This window comes from Trichechus manatus, unplaced genomic scaffold (genome assembly GCF_000243295.1).
Source record: "Trichechus manatus latirostris isolate Lorelei unplaced genomic scaffold, TriManLat1.0 scaffold00029, whole genome shotgun sequence".
Taxonomy (NCBI): Eukaryota; Metazoa; Chordata; class Mammalia; order Sirenia; family Trichechidae; genus Trichechus; species Trichechus manatus.
In genome coordinates this window covers 6989828-7006629 of record NW_004443965.1, presented here as the reverse complement: position 1 = coordinate 7006629, position 16802 = coordinate 6989828, and the positions used below count along the sequence as shown (strand labels likewise).

At 40.0% G+C, this 16802-nt stretch overlaps 1 protein-coding gene across 2 annotated transcripts in view; it reads left to right on the top strand.

The window, feature by feature from the left end:
* The window catches only part of SV2C (synaptic vesicle glycoprotein 2C), a 271512-nt gene that overhangs the window by 223755 nt on the left and 30955 nt on the right, over window positions 1-16802 (top strand). For both annotated transcript variants that reach the window (XM_023729500.1, XM_004374485.2), the window contains 3 exons: window positions 12508-12618; window positions 13081-13169; window positions 15847-16011. In XM_023729500.1, the coding sequence (XP_023585268.1) occupies window positions 12508-12618; window positions 13081-13169; window positions 15847-16011 (365 nt within the window). The remainder of the gene's footprint in view (window positions 1-12507; window positions 12619-13080; window positions 13170-15846; window positions 16012-16802) is intronic.

Below are 16802 nucleotides of genomic sequence, written 5' to 3'. Positions count from 1 at the left end.
CATTGTCATAGGGCAACATGTGTACTAACTGTTAAATGAGAAACTATTTTGTTCTGTAAGCCTTCATCTAAAGTGAGAATAGCAGCACAATTGGAAGAGCATAGTCGATGTCACTGAAATGTGCATGTAGAAATTTTTGAAATGGTGTATCTTTGGCTAGGTATATTTTCACCAAAAAAAAAAAGGTCAAGAAGGGAGAGGGTTGACATGTTGTGGGGTTGTTAACCAGTGTCATAAAACAATACGTGTACTACTGTTTCATGAGAAACTATTTGTTCTGTAAACTTTGACCTGAAGTACAATTAAAAAAAAAAATTTATCATATTGAAGTCAAAAGCCAGAATCAACCATATGTATTTTACATGAGACAAAGTGACACAAAATACCTACCCTTGCGTTAGTGGGAATTCTGGTCTCTGGGCTTCCAGATACATTGTCAAGTGACACCCCTCCCCCATCTCCTCCCCCCTCATCACTCTCATTCCCACCCCCATTCCCACCAAAGACGTATGCTCATGGCAGCCCCCATGGCCTTCTGTTTGAGATGCCAGGCATTATCCTTCGTAACTCTGAGGCCTTAACAGACATTGGGATACTTAGTAAAATTGTAAAATCATTTACTGAGGTAAAAAATTCAGAGCCAATAATAAGCGAGAAAACAATCATATTAGAGGAGCAAAGCAGAGTAACTGAGCATAAAACCAAGCTCTGGGTTTCCTGACCAAAAAAACAAACAAATCCATTGCCTTGGAGTTGATTCTGACTCATGGTGACCCCAAGTGTTACAGAGTAGAACTATTCCATAGAGTTTTTTTGGCTGTAGTCTTTACGGAAGTAGATTGTCAGACCTGTCTTCTGTGGCACCGTTGGGTAGATTCGAACCATCAACATTTAAGTTAGTAGTCAAGCACAAACCATTTGCTCCACCCAGGGATCTCTAGCTTTCCTGACAATCAAGGCAAAAAGATAAATTTAATGGATTACATAGCTTTTAATACAAATTAAGTGGCAGTGTTTCAGTTTTTCAGGAAAGATCAACTTTATCCTAGTTCTAAACTGAGAGGAGTTTATTCACAGATCATATTAAAAAGGACATTGAATAGTATAATGGACATTATCTTCAAAAACGGTTTTACATAAAGGCAGATATTTCACTCATTGCCATTTGTTAGGTCAGTGATTAATATTAAATCAGAATTCTGTAAAGGAAGGCAGCCATGGGGGAAGCAAGAGAAAGGTAATCCAAGTTTGTAGCTTCAACTTGATCTAGTTTGACATGAACATAAGTATAAAAGAATCAGAGACTTCTTTCCAAAATATATATATCATGATATCACACATGCATGCACGTGCATACGCACATCTATAACACGCACCCCAGTTCCGCATTTTACTGGCTTCTCATTGCTCTTAGGATAAAGACAAAAATCCTCAAACTGTACAAGAAGGCCCTGGCTATCTAGCCCCTGCCTACTTTCCAGTTTCGCTCTCTCTGTATCAACTACACTGGTCGTTCAGTTCCTTGAACTTGCTGTTTTACCTGATCCTGTTGTATTGCTGTTGTGTATGCTGTTCCATCTGCATGAAATGTTTTTCCATATTCTAGTTATAAAATTTATTCTCAATGGGGAAAGCCAGTCTAAATTAATGCAAATTGGACACATGGAGTTGTTTGGGTTAAACAATAGTTTTCAAGTCTTTTAACATATGCAGTCATACAATTATACTAAAATATTTTTACTAAAATAGGCTTAGGAGGACAGACAGTAAGAAAAGATCTTCAGTGGCTGATAAATAATGTAAATTATATATCCATTATTGTTCTTAAAACATGTGAAATAGGCCCTCATTAAAAAGTCTCCTGCAACATTATTTATTGTCTCAGTCATCTAGTGCTGCTACAACAGAAATACCACAAGTGGATGGTTTTAACGAAGAGAAGTTTATTTCCTCACAGTCAAAGTAAGCTAAAAGTCCAAATTCAGGGCATCAGCTCCAGGGGAAGGCTTTTTCTGTCTGTCAGCCTTCTCATCAGTGTTCCCCCGGACTAGGAGCTTCTCGGTGCAGGGACCCCGGTCCAAAGGACATGCTCTGCTCCCAGAACTGCTTTCTTGATGATATGAGGTCACCAATTCTCTGCTTGCTTCCCTTTCCTTTTATCTCTTGTAAGGTAAAAGGTGGTGCAGGCCACACCCTAGGGAAATTCCCTTTACACTGGATCAGGGATCTGACCTGGGTAAGGGTGGTGTTACAATCCCACCCTAATCCTCTTTAACATAAAAGTACAATCACAAAATGGAGGCCAACCACACAATTCTGGGAATCATGGCCCAGCCAAATTGACACACACATTTTGGGGGGACATAATTCAAACCATGACATTTATTCATTTCATTTGTTTAGGAAATGAATTTTTCATAATGTAAAAGTAGACTTCAGTCTGGCCTCTATCCAAATTATCACAGATTCTCTTTTTTAAAATTTTATTTATTTATTTATTTTTACTTTTTTTTATATTTATCACAGATTCTTAAGTAATAAAATTTTCTATGCAATGTAATGGAGAAATGAAGGTGAGTAATTGACTCCCTCCACTAAGGACCTAGAAGTCTGAGAAGACTCTTCTTTTGAGTAGATGCATGATAGAGGAAGAATATTTTTCAATCAAACAGCCATAAAGTTAAGAAATCTTGAGATGTCATCTAGATACTCAACGCCACTTAACCCCTCTCAACCAGATAAGGATATATCCTTCACCAGAGACTTTCTGAGAAGGTGTTTCTATAGGACCTCATTGCTTCTACTTACTTGCATTTTCTTCCAGAAGGTTTGAGTTACTAAGGCTGCTCATGGTATGGTCATCCTTGATAATGTTATTGTAGAAAGATGAAAGGAGAACAAGGGTGGGAATACGCCAAAAGAATGAATAATCCGATTGTCATTTGTATGTGACTTTCAATGTCATTAAATGATTCTACCATGACAAATTTGTCTTGTTCCTTGTCATGTCTACAGTACAATGAAGTTTCATGTATTTCTCCAAGGTCTCCTTTTCAAGATCTTCTTCTTATGTTTCTGCATTAAATATGAATGTTAACTAGAGCTCTATTTTCAGCTAACTTCTCTTTTAATCCAGCACATTCTCCTTAGTTGACCTCAGCTCCTGAGCTCCAGACATGCATGTTGAAGGGCTTTGTAGACATCGTTCTACATCCTAATTAAAACAAAAAACAAAAAGATGCTGTAGAGTTGATTCTGATTCGTGGCACCTCTGACTCAATGGCTGATTTTTTAGAAGTAGATTGCCAAGCCTTTCTTTTGAGGCACCTCTGGGTGGACTTGAACCTCCAGCCTTTCAGTTAGCAGCCAAGTATGTTAACCATTTACACCACCCAGGGACTCCCTATATCCTATAAGCCCTTCAAATACTGTAATACTAAATCTGAACTTACTGCCTTATAAATCCCCAAGCCTCCTCCATGTCCTATAGTCTATCAGCAAGTACCACCAGTACCACCCAAACCAAAACCTTGAAAACCATTCTATTTTATTCCTTTCCTTAATCCCCATAATATCCAAAAAAATCACTTTGAGGGAGGAGCCAAAATGGTGACCTAGTCAGACACACCATGCCATCCCTCTACAGCAGAGACCCCAGAAACCAAGTGAAACAGACACAAATGACAATCGTGGAATTCTGAGTATTAAATGAAAAGAGAAAGAATTAGATCAAACACTGACTGGAAGAAGAAACTGATTGAAAACAGCAAACAAGAGAGAGCGGAGGGGTCCTGCCAGCCAACCCAGCACAGCGTGGCCATCTTGAGACAAAGCCAGCAGTAATCCTGGGTGAGGAACACGGAAAAGCAACTTCACGGAATTCCCAGCAGGAGACAGAGAAAAAGTGTTGGCATACCTGGAGTGAAGCAAGGTGAGCTAGACATGAACCAGACCTAAGACGGAAAAGTACAGGAAGGAGGGCAAGAGCTCCAGGAATCCCGGTGTCCACAGAGCAGGAATGACTCAGAAACAGGGCCATTCACCAGCAGTGGTCCCTGACCGTTGGGATGGATGGCTTACCTGGAGCCGCAGAGTGTCAACAGGAGTTCCCCCACCTGACTGGACTACAGGCACTCCTTCCTCACACTTGATCGGGGCCAGGTCCTAATTGCTGACTGCAGCCACCGGGAAGTGCCCAGGCACCCTCAGCTGGTGAACTGAGGAGTGTGCACCCCATCCTCCCACTCTCCTGGTGATTAGAAGCATGAACCCCCCAACCTCTGCAGGCCCAGCTGTGGGAGACCACTGTTTGAAACCTCCTCTTTTCCACCCCAACCAGTTCCATCCACCATCCCTTCCCTTGCTCACCTGCTGAGCAGCAGCAGCTGTGGCACTGCCAGCCACCAGGCCCTGCCCTTCCACCCGCCAGCCTGCACCTCTGAGTGGCACGGGACCACTCCAGCACTCCTCAGCCACCCAACCCCATCCCCCCTCATCTGTCACCCACCCTCCCCACCTGGCAAAGGCAGCGACTGCACCCCAAGCACTCACCCACCCACTACCCACCCCCTCGACCTGAAGAATGTCAGGAACCACGTGCCCACCACCCACCCACCCAAACTGGCTTGGCAGAGAGCACGCTCCCATGCTCCCGTGCCCCTGATAGCCCACAATCCAGACCTTGATTCTTTGAAAGGATCAATAAAATCAACAAGCCACTGACCAAACTGACAAAGGAAAATAAGGAGAAGATGCAAATAACCCAAATAAGAAAGGAGATTGGTAACATTACAACAGAACCAACTGAGATAAAAAGGATCGCAAGAGACTATTATGAAAAATTATGCTCCAACAAATTTGAAAACCTAGAAAAAATGGACAAATTTCTAGAAACACACTACCTATATAAACTAGCACAAACTGAAGTAAAAAATTTGAACACACCATTACAAAAGAAGAAATTGAAGAGATCATAAAAAAACTCCTAACAAAAAAAAAAAAAGCCCCAGCCCAGATGGCTTTACTGGAGAGAATTCTACCAAACATTCAGAGGAGAGATGACAACAAATCGACTCAAACTATTCCAGAACATAGCAAAGGAAGGAATACTCCCAAATTCATTCTGTGAAACCAGCATAACCTTGATACCAAAGCCAGACAAAGACATCACTAAAAAAGAAAATGATAGACCAATATCCCTCTTGAATATAGATGCAAAAATTCTCAACAAAATTCCAGCCAATAGAATTCAGCAGCATATCAAAAAATAATAATATAAATCATGAGCAAGTGAGATTCATACCAGGAATGCAAGGATGGTTCTACATTAGAAATTCAATCACCGTAATTCACCAATAAATAAAACAAAGGAAAAGAATCACATGATCATCTCAATTGATGAAGAAAAGGTATGTGATAAAAAAAAAAATCCAACACCTTTTCCTGATTAAAAACTCTCAGCAAAATAGGAGTAGAAGAGAGATTAGTCAGCATACTTAAGAGCATATATAAAAAATCAATGCAAATATTACTCTCAACTGAGAGAGACTGAAAGCATTCCCCATGAGAACAGGAACCCGAAAAGGATGCCCTTTATCATCACTGTTATTCAGTATTGTACTGGAAGTCCTAGCTAGAGCAATAAGACAAGAAAGGGAAATAAAGGGCATCCAACTGGTAAGGAAGAAGTAAAACTATCCCTGTTCACAGATGATATGATCCTATACGTAGAAAATCCCAGAGATTCCACAAGAAAGCTACTGGAACTAATAGAAGGACTCAACAGAGTGGCAGGGTAAAAGATCAACATACAAAAATCAGTTGGATTCCTCTACACTAACAAAGAAGGAAATCAATACCATTTACAGTAGCCACCCAAAAAATAAAATACTTAGGAATAAATCTAAATAGGGACGTAAAAGACTTATACAAAGAAAATTAAAAACACTACTGCAAGAAACCAAGAGACCTACATAAATGGAAAAATATACCATGCTACCATGCTCATGGATAGGAAGACTTAACATTGTGAAAATGTAAATACTACCCAAAGCAATCTACAAATATAATGCAATCCCGATCCAAATTCTGACAACATTCTTTAATTAGATGGAAATACTAATCACCAACTTTATATGGAAAAGAAAGAGGCCCCGGATAAATAAAGCACTATTGAAGAAAAAGAACAAAGTACGAGACCTCACATTCCGATTTCAGAACCTACTATACAGCCACGGTGTCAGAACAGCCTGATACTGGTACAATGATAGACACATGAACCAATGGAACAGAATTGAGAACCCAGAAGTAAATCCCTCCACCTATGGACAGCTGATCTTCAACAAAAGGTCGAAGTCCATTAAATGGGGAAGAGATAGTCTCTTTAACAAATGGTGCTGGCACAACTGGATATCCATTTGAAGAAAAATAAACAGAATCCATACCTCACACCATACACAAAAACTAACTCAAAATGGGTCAAAAACCTAAATGTAAAACCTGACGCTAAAGAGGTCATGGAAGAAAACATAGGGACAACACTAGCAGCCCTAATTTATGGCATAAATAGAATGTCAAATGTAACTAAAATGCACAAACAACAGAAGATGAACTAGATAACTGGGACCTCCTAAAAATTAAACACACTCATCAAAAGACTTCTCTAAAAGAGTAAAAAGAGAACATACAGACTGGGGGGAAAATTTTAGCTACAACATATCCGACAAGGGTCTAATCTTTAAAATTTATAGAAAACTTCAACGCATCAACAATAAAAAGACAAACAGTGCAATTAAAAATTAGGCAAAGGACATGAACAGACACTTCACCAAAGAAGACATTCAGGCAGCTAAAAACACATGAAGAGATGTTCACCACCATTAGCCATTAAAACGAAAAACCAAACCCTTTGCCATGAAGTCGATTCTGACTCATAGCAACCCTACAAGACAGAGTACAATTACCCCATAGAGTTCATTAGCCATTAGAGAGATGCAGATCAAAACTACAAGATATATTATCTCACCCTGGCAATAATGGCACCGATCAAAAAAACAGAAAACAACAAATACTGGCAAAGTTGGGAGGTTGGAGCTCTTATACATTGCTGGTGAGAATGTAAAATGGTAAAACCACTATGGAAAATGGTATCACGCTGCCTTAAAAAGCTAGAAATAGAAATACCATATTATTCAGCAAGCCCACTCCTAGGTATATATCCTAGAGAAATAAGAGTTGTAACATGAATAGACATATGCACACCCATGTTCGTTGCAGCATTATTCACAATAGTAAAAAGATGGAAGCAGCCTTAGTGTCCATCAATGGATGAATTTATAAACAAACTGTGGTACTTACACACCGTGGAATACTACGCAACAAGAAAGAATAATGGTGAATCCACAAAACATCCCACAACATGGATGAATCTAGAGGGCATTTTGCTGAGTGAAATAAGTCAATCACAAAAGGACAAATATTGTATGAGACCACTGTTATAAAAAGTCAAGAATAGGTTTATGCATAGAAAGAAACATTCTTTGATAGTTACTAGGCATGGGAGGGGGAAAGAGGGAGAATCACTAACTAGATAGTAAACCAAACAAAACCTGTTGCCTTTGAGTTAATTCCAACTCATGACTAGATAGTAGACAGGTATTAATTCTGGTGAAGGAAAAGGCAATACACAATAGGGGGGAAGTCAGCACAAGGTGACCGAGACAAATGAAGACTCTAAGAGGTACACAAGAATAAAGAGCAATTACAGTGAATACTGTAGTTACAAATAACATTGCAAAGAATGGGAATTCCAGAACACTGAATTGTGCTCATAAGGAACCTGTACTTAGGACAAGAGGCATCATTCAAACAGAACAAGAGGATGCTGCGTGGTTTAAAGTCAGAAAAGATGTGTGGCAGGGTTGTATCCTTTCACTATGCTTATTCAGTCTGTATGCGTGAGCAAATAATCCAAGAAGCTGGACCAAATGAAGAAGAACACAGCATCAGGATTGGAGGAAGACTCATTAACAACCTGCATTATGCAAATGACACAACACAAGAGGACTTGAGGCACTTACTGATGAAGATCAAAGACCATGGCCTTCAGTATGGATTACACCTCAACATAAAGAAAACAAAAATACTCACAAATGGACCAATAAGCAACATCATAATAAACATAGAAAAGATTGAAGTTGTCAAGGATTTCATTTTACTGGATCTATAAACAACGCCCATAGAAGCAGCAATCAAGAAATCGAAAGACTCATTGCATTGGGCAAATCTGCTGCAAAAGACCTCTTTGAAGTGTTGAAAAGCAAAGATGTCACCTTGAAGACTAAGGTGCTCCTGACCCAAGCGATGGTGTTTTCAGTTGGCTTATATGCATGTGAAAGCTGGACAACGAATAAGGAAGACAGAAGAAGAATTGATGCCTTGGAATTATGATGTTGACAAAGAATATTGAATATACCTTAGACTGCCAGAAGAACGAACAAATCTGTCTTGTAAGAAGTACAGCCAGAATGCTCCTTAGAAGCGAGGATGGTGAGACTTTGTCTCACATACTTTGAACATGTTATCAAGAGAGACTAGTCCCTGGAGAAAGACATCATGCTTGGTAGAGTAGAGGGTCAGAGAAAAAGAGGAAGACCCTCAACAAGATGGACTGTCACAGTGACTGCAACAGTGGGCTCGAGCATAACAACGATTGTGAAGATAGTGCAGGACTGGGCAATGTTTCGTTCTGTTGCACAGAGTCGCTGTGAGTCAGAACCAACTCAGTGGCACCTAACAACAACATACAATCCTGCAGCATTAGTAATAACAAACAATAATTTGTGAGTAGATTCATAGGTAGATACGTATGCTGAATAGGTATGGGAGAGCATATGGGAGTACACCCATGTGAGTATATAGATTAGGTTGTGAATATTTCTACATAGAAATTTGTATGTGCTGCATGTATATTCATATATACAATAGAGCACATAGGGGGCACAGCCATAGATACCTCTTCTAAAAAAAAAACCAAAACCAAACTCGTTGCCGTCGAGTCAATTCCAACTCAGAAATCTCTTAGACATAACAAACACCTCAAAGGACTGAGTTGCTGGGCTTTAGAGCTGGGGACCATAGTCTCAGGGGATATCTAGGTCATTTGGTATAACATAGTTCATAAAGACAAAGTTCTGCATACTACTTTGGTGAGTAACGTCTGGGGTCTTAAAAGCTTGCAAGTGGCCATCTAGGATACTATTGATCCCTTCCCATCTAGAACAAAGGAGAATGAAGAAAACCAAAGACTCAAGGAAGCAATTAGTCCAAAGACTAATGGCGCACATGAACCACTGCCTCCAAAAGCCTGAGACCAGAAGAACTAGATGGTGTCCAGCTACCACTACCAACCTCTCTGACCAGGATCACTATAGAAGGCCTGGTTAGAGTGGGAGAAAGATGTAGAACAAAATTTAAATTCACAAAAAAGACCAGACTTACTGGTCTCATAGAGACTGGAGGAACCTCTGAGACTATGGATCTTAGACATCCTTCTAACTTGTAACATAAGCCACTCCCAGAGATCACCTTTCAGCCAAATAACAGGCAGGCCTATAAAATAAACAACACCCATGAGGAAAGTGATCCTTAGAAAATGAACTGTACGAGATGAAAAGGGCAACATCTGCCCAAGAGCAAAGATGAGAAGGCAAAGAAGGGACAGGAAAACCGGATGAATCGGTGTAAATGGAGAGAGTGCTGACACATTGCGGGGATTGCAACCAATGCCATAGAGCAATTTGTATGTAAATTATTGAATGGGAGACTAATTTGCTCTGTAAACTTTCACCTAAAGCACAATAAAATGTTCAAAAAAAAGTTAAGCGGTTAGATAACACAGGGAACTTGAATGATCAAACACCTAGTTACTCCATAAAACCTTCAGGGAGCTGTCCGTGTTTGCTTTGGAGCCCATGAGAAGTAGATTTTTTCCACAGAGGGTGTTACAGATTGAATTGTGTCCCCAAAAAATATGTGTTGTAAATCCTAACCTCTATGCCTGTGGTTATAATCCCATATGGGAATGGTTTGTCTTTGTCATGTTAATGAAGCAGGATTAGGGTAGGGAGTGTTTTGAGTCAGTCTCTTACAAGATATAAAAAGAGCAGATAAGGACAAGCAAAAAAGCAGAGACTATGGAAGAGAGATGGGGTAAGATAGATGCCAAGACAAGGAACCAGGAAGCAGAAGCTGAAGAGACAAGGACCTTCCTCCAGAGCCGACAGAGAGAGAAAGCCTTCCCCCAGAGCAGGCGCTCTGAATTCAGACCTCCAGCTTCCTAAACTGTGAGAAAATACATTTGTTTGTTAAAGCCAAAAAAAAAAACCCAAAAATCACCACATCCTGTCAGTCCAGCCTCCTAAGTATCTTACATTATTAACATTATTTTCCACGCTTGTTGCTTCTGCTGTGGTTCAACCCTCATTACTGACTACCCTTTGCCCTTGACTATTCTTCAGAAATCCCAAACTGTTCGTTGTTGCCCAGTGCACTATTTTCTCTCATACTTTTAGACGTTTGCACATACTCTTCCTCCCACTTGGAATGTCCTCCAAGCAGTTTACACAGATAGCAAATGATACATTTTTACAGTCAAATTCTGCAGCTGATAAAGCCATCCCTCTTACCCTCAGGTCATCTCAAGTGTTCTGTACAATGTTTCTCTCCCATCTTACGTAAACTTTCATTAGAGTACTTGTCAGTTTGTATGGTAACTTCTTGGAAGGGATGATGTTTTATGTTTGTGTCTCTGGGGTCTAGTCTCAGGCCTGGCACTTAATGGCTGCCAAGCATTTGATGACTAAATGAACACTGATGAGTAGAGAAGATGCCTCCCAAAAGTAATATGTTGAATGATAAGAACACCTCTGTGGTTTAAAAGAAAACAAAATTGCTGAAGTGTCACAAGATAATCCCTACATGGATTATTGTGAGCTGACTAAATTTGGAATCCTATATTTAACTCAGAAATTATTTTCACTAAATACGGGCATAAATCACCTGCCTGATACAGTTTAAAAGATGCTGAAGGTCCTCAAAATGCCTCTGTCAAAAGCCAGCGTAGGTACCTATACTCTTAAAATAGAATTGCTGCTTTGCATGTTGGCAGCTTCTCCAGAAAAATCTGTTCAAAAGTTATCCCCGGCAAGGGTAACGTGTGCATATTTTTGTAACCTGTCTCAGATTTATCCAAAGCAGGTAAGTGTTGATTAATAGGGGAAGACAGGACAGGTTCACAAAGGAACTGTCTTCCTTTTCCCTCTTTTCAGGTTTATCTTCTGTGTTGAAAGCAGGGCCAATTACCCAGTAAGCAAGGTACGCACGGGCCCCATTATGTCTTCCCACCAGTCAGCAGTACACAATTTCACCTGTCCCCTACCACATCAAAGACATGGCAAAACCCATGTGAAATTACTCACCACAGATTAGCAAGTAAATACAATTAAGCCGTGCGTACCTTGCTCATTGCAAGCCAGTGCGTGCCGTGCCGTACTGGTTAATTCGACCGTGGTTGAAGCATTGCTTCTCTTGTGTCTTAGTTCTTTTCCTTAGCAAAAGGAGGCTACCAGTCATAGGTGCAGCTTTTCATGCTGAACCTCCATCATTTATCTCCCCCCACCCCCGCATTGCCGAGGAGTCCCTGGGTGGTACAAACCATTAATGTGCTCAGCTGCTAACAAAAGGTTGGCAGTTGGAGTCTACCCAGAGGCACCGCGGAAGAAAAGTCCTGGAGGTCTGCTTTCGAAAGATCAGCCATTGAAAACCCTATGGAGCACAGTTCTTCCCTGACACAGTGGTGTCACACCATGAGTTAGTCACTTCAATGACAACGGGTTTGGTTTTTGGCTTATATCACTAAAGAATCAGTGTTGATACTTGAAATTAAAACTGATTCACTTGACCTTGGATCATAGTCACTTGTGAATATTTGCTGACCAGTCATTGTGGGTTAGGCTGTGGGAGAAGGAAGAAAAAGGCCTGGCCTCTTGTAGTGACCCTCTAAGAATACAAGTGTGATGGGGAAGACGTCAGAAACTATTTTTAGTTTCTAGGCCAAGTTCGTCAAGTAAATAGGCTCCAAAGAAAAACATATTGCATCACCTGAGTCTAAGCAAAATAATTTAATAATCCAGAAGCTAATCTATCTGGATGTTTTATCTGCTAATGTGTGTCTTTGTAGTAATTATTCAGAGAAGGGTATTGTTGTTTCATATTATTCCATTACTATTTGCTCTTCCTCCATTTCTCTATGGTATTTCTTCCCACTCATTCTTTATTCAGTTTTTCAGGTGCTGTTTCGATTTGTACACTTAGGTTTCATATATGTATGCACTGATTATCACATATCTGCTTACTTTTTATTGGAGTCACTTCTTTTAAAACAAATTCTAAACCTAAACTCAGCAACTTAAGAGAACTCAGAATTTTGCACCCTGTGGCTCTTTACAGGTAAACAGAATCAAAACCCCCAAGCAAATAGATGAGCTGATTGAAATTGAGAGTGACACAGGAACGTGGTATAGGAGGTGTTTCGTTCGAATCCGCACAGAATTATACGGAGTAAGTAACAAGTCCCACCCTGACTTGCTTGCCCACTTGTTGCATTTGAGAGTGGTCTGGAGAAGGGTTTAGCTGTACCAGTCCCTTAGGTGGGGCTCTTCTCCCTTCTGCCTAGGAAACTTGACTTCTGGACTAGAGCCAGGTAGTAGAACCCCCTTGGGATCAGCAGCATAGCCAATACATTCCATTTTGGGGAAAGGAAGGTGTTATGCCAAGAATCTTGGCAGTGACAGCGTGGATTGAAGTCTTAAGTTACTTATCCATTGTCCTCCAGAAAACAGAAAAATGAAAATTCCAGTATTTGGTTTCCTACAGTTTTTTACATTAGCTTTTACATTTTCCATTCAAATGAATTCAAACCAAAGAAAACTCAACTTTTTTTTACAGTTTGGTGGAGTGGTTTTGGGAGTGGGGTTGACGAAATAACTGCGTAAGAAAACTAACTCTCTAAATGTTTCACAGATTTGGTTGACTTTTATGAGATGTTTCAACTACCCAGTCAGGAAAAATACAATAAAGCTTACAATTGTTTGGTTCACCCTGTCCTTTGGGTAAGTAATGTTTGAATTCTTGGCAAGAGAAATCTTTACAGCATTTCCACATGGTACCTCCCAGTCACACTGCTTCTTTTCTTATACTGCTTGTTAGCCTGCTATGAAAGAGCTTAAGTCTGCTGACAGTTATGGTTCTTATAAACCAGTTATTTCATTTATCTTGTCATAAAGCTGGAGTGACAAAACCAACAGTATTTGGAGATTCCAGTAAGGCCCTAGATGATCTGCCCCCGCTGTGAGTTCTCTGCCCTCCTCTCCTGTTCTCTCAGCTCCAGCCACACTGGTCTCTTCACTGTTCCTTGAGCATGCCAGAACATTCTCTCTCAGACCTCTGCACTTGCCACTGCCTGGAACACTCTTCCAGACATCTGCACAGCTCATTTCCTCACCTCTTCACGTCTTTCCTCAGATATCACCATCTCAGTGACACCTCCCCTAAGCACATTGTTTAAAATTGCAGCCCCTCAGCAATCCCTGTCCCTCTCAGCTTTATTTTCCACGTTCCACTTTCTAATAGATGAAAGGCCTCTTGAGTGTGTTTAATTGTCTGTCTTCCCCTTCTGGATTTCCATGAAGACAGGGATTTTAAACTGTTTTGTTCACTGATATATGCCCCCGGCACATAGTAGGTGCTCAGTAAATAGTTGTCAAATGAATGAAGCTGCCATAGATATGTTATAAAAAAAAGAGGAAGTAGTGAGCAAAATATCACAATTTTTTTTTTTTTGCTAATAGTTGAATATTCATTGTTGGAAAATGTCTACAAAGTTTTTTTTTACCTAATTTGTTCTTTAGAAAAATGCAGTTAAATAATGCCTTACACTTTCAGCCAAACAGGATCTTAATTAGTGCCTGTATTTATGCTGCAAGTTCCACCACTTAACATCCCTAAGTTAAACCACATGAGTGGTCAAAGATCCCAGTGCTAGGTGAGGGGTAATAGATGGAAAGAAAAGGAAGCTGGGGGTCAGAGGACCTAGCATCTGATTCTGCTGTGTGATTTGGTTAGCTGTGTGACTTGGAGATATTAGTTTCAGTATGTGTATTTTACACTTACAGCGCATCTCAATTTAGACTAACCACATTTCAACTGTTCAGTAGCCACACGTGGTTACTGGCTACTCTTCTGGGCAGTGCAGCAGCATAATTCAGCTGTTATCTGTTAGAATAGCACATTAGAGGTCAAAAGGGCAGAAAGTGGTGATAACCTGTATTTTCAGATAATAATCTGAATGTCCCTGTTCACAGCCCTGAACCATTTTGGGAAACAAGCTCTGCCCCCAGGCTAGCAATATCACAATAGTGTAGGAACCAAGACAGATTCTTCATTAGAGCAAAGAGGTAATTCTTTCAGAACTCATACAGTTCTTGGATCCCAGGAGTTTGTACTACCAGACTAGGAGATAAATTCCTTAGTGCAGCCTGGGATGACGAGAAAGCATCAGGGCCAGGATGCCATGTCTGAGTACAGGACCCGATTGTTTCTGCAAAAAGGTTATACAAGAGCATAAATACAAATTTAACAGGTTGCAGGAATCTACAGAGACAGCAAACAGAAATCCAAAAGATTAACAATAAAATTTCAGAATTAAACAACTCAATAGAAATTCTACTCATAGGAGCAGAATTGAGGCAATGGAGGTCAGAATTAGTGAGATTGAAGATAAAGCACTTGACACCAATTTATTTGAGGAAAAATCAGATCAAAGAATTAAAAAAATGAAGAAACTCTAAGAATTATGTGGGACTCTATCAAGAGGAATAACTTACGAGTGATTGGAGTACCAGAACAGGGGGGATAACAGAAAATACAGAGAGAATTGTTGAAGATTTCTTGGCAGAAAACTTTCCTGATATCATGAAAGTTGAGAAGATACCTATCCAAGAAGCTCATCGAACCCCACACAGGGTAGATCCCAAAAGAAAGTTACCAAGACATATTATAATCAAACTTGCCAAAACCAACGATAAACAGAATTTTAAGAGTGGCTAGGGATAAACAAAAATCATCTACAAAGGAGAGTCAATAAGACTAAGCTTAGGCTACTCAGCAGAAACCATGCAGGCAAGAAGGCAATGGGATGACATATATAAAGCCTTGAAGGAAAAAAACTGCCAGCCAAGAATTATGTATCCAGCAAAACTGTCTCTCAAATATGATGGTGAAATTAAGGCATTTCCAGATAAACAGAAGTTAGCGGAATGTAAAAACTAAACCAAAATTGCAAGAAATACTAAAGGGAGTCCTCCCGTTAGAAAATCAGATAACAACCCAAGAGTAGAACACAGGACAGAACAACCAGATATCAACTCAGATAGGGAAGTCACAAAAATAAATCAAAGGTAAAACACTGAAAATAGGGAAACAGAGATATCAGTATGTAAAAGATGACAACATTAAAACAGATTGTTTCTGCAGGTCTGCTCTCCAAGGAAGAGTTCATGAATTAACATACCTGCAGTTCCCACCTAAGCCCAAGGCCATCTCTCTAGCTTGATTTTTGCAGACTTAATGGTGGGGGGGGGAGTGGGGGGGGCAGGTTACCGTGTGATGATCCATGAGGTTATAGGGAGCCAGTCATAACTGGAAGTGCTCTCTCTGAGAATGTTGGGGACACTCATTGCCTCTGGTGTGCTAAGGCCTTTACAAACTCACATTGCTTTGTCTTTGCAGGTACTATGGATTATCCGTTTGGTTCCCTGATGTCATTAAACATCTACAGTCGGATGAATACGCGTTACAAATTAGAAAAGTGGAGAGAGAGAAATATGCAAATTTCAGTATTAACTTTACAATGGAAAATCAGATTCATACCAGTGTGGAATACGACAATGGCAGGTCTAGAAACTTTGAAATAACTCAATTTGCTACCTAGTCACAAAAATGTATTATTATTTCTCACTAGCCTTCACTGCACTGAAATGTGCAGTTTTTTTAGTTTGTACATTCAGTCATTTTCAGGCTGAACTTGAATACTTCCAAATGAGCTTTAAAGGTACATGTATTTTAGTTACTTCACTTAAAACAACTTCTGAAGCTGAATTTCTTCATATCTGTTAAGTAGTGGAGTTGACCTGTGTGAAAAGAAAATTTAGAGAGACCGTGGAGAGCAACAAAATAAGTTAAGGAGAAGAATGAAGAGTATGAGGAAATAAAATGGGCTGTACCAGTACTGGCTGCCATCGAATTGACTCTGATTTACAGTGGCCTCATGTGTGTCATAGTAGAGCTGTGCTTCATAGGGTTTTCAGTGGCTGATTTCTCAGAAGTAGATTGCCAGCCCTTTCTTCTGAGATGCCTCTGGGTAGACTGGAGCCTCTAACCTTTCAGTTAGCAGCCAAACACATTAACTGTTTGCACCACCCAGGGACTCCATTAAAAGTCATTTCATTTTCATAAAAATGGCCCTCAAGTTAGTGCCATTAACCCCAAATAGAGAATTTTCAAATATAGATATATGTGAAGGAACAAGACAATAGGATTGAAAAATAAAGAATTAATAGCTACAGGTAATCACCACACTCTCGACCTTCAATCACATAACCCACAAAGCCTTTTACAAAATTGCAAAAAGCTGAAGGGAATTATCTTGAGTTTCATCTCTTCTTCTGGTAGAAAATGATGTTGTT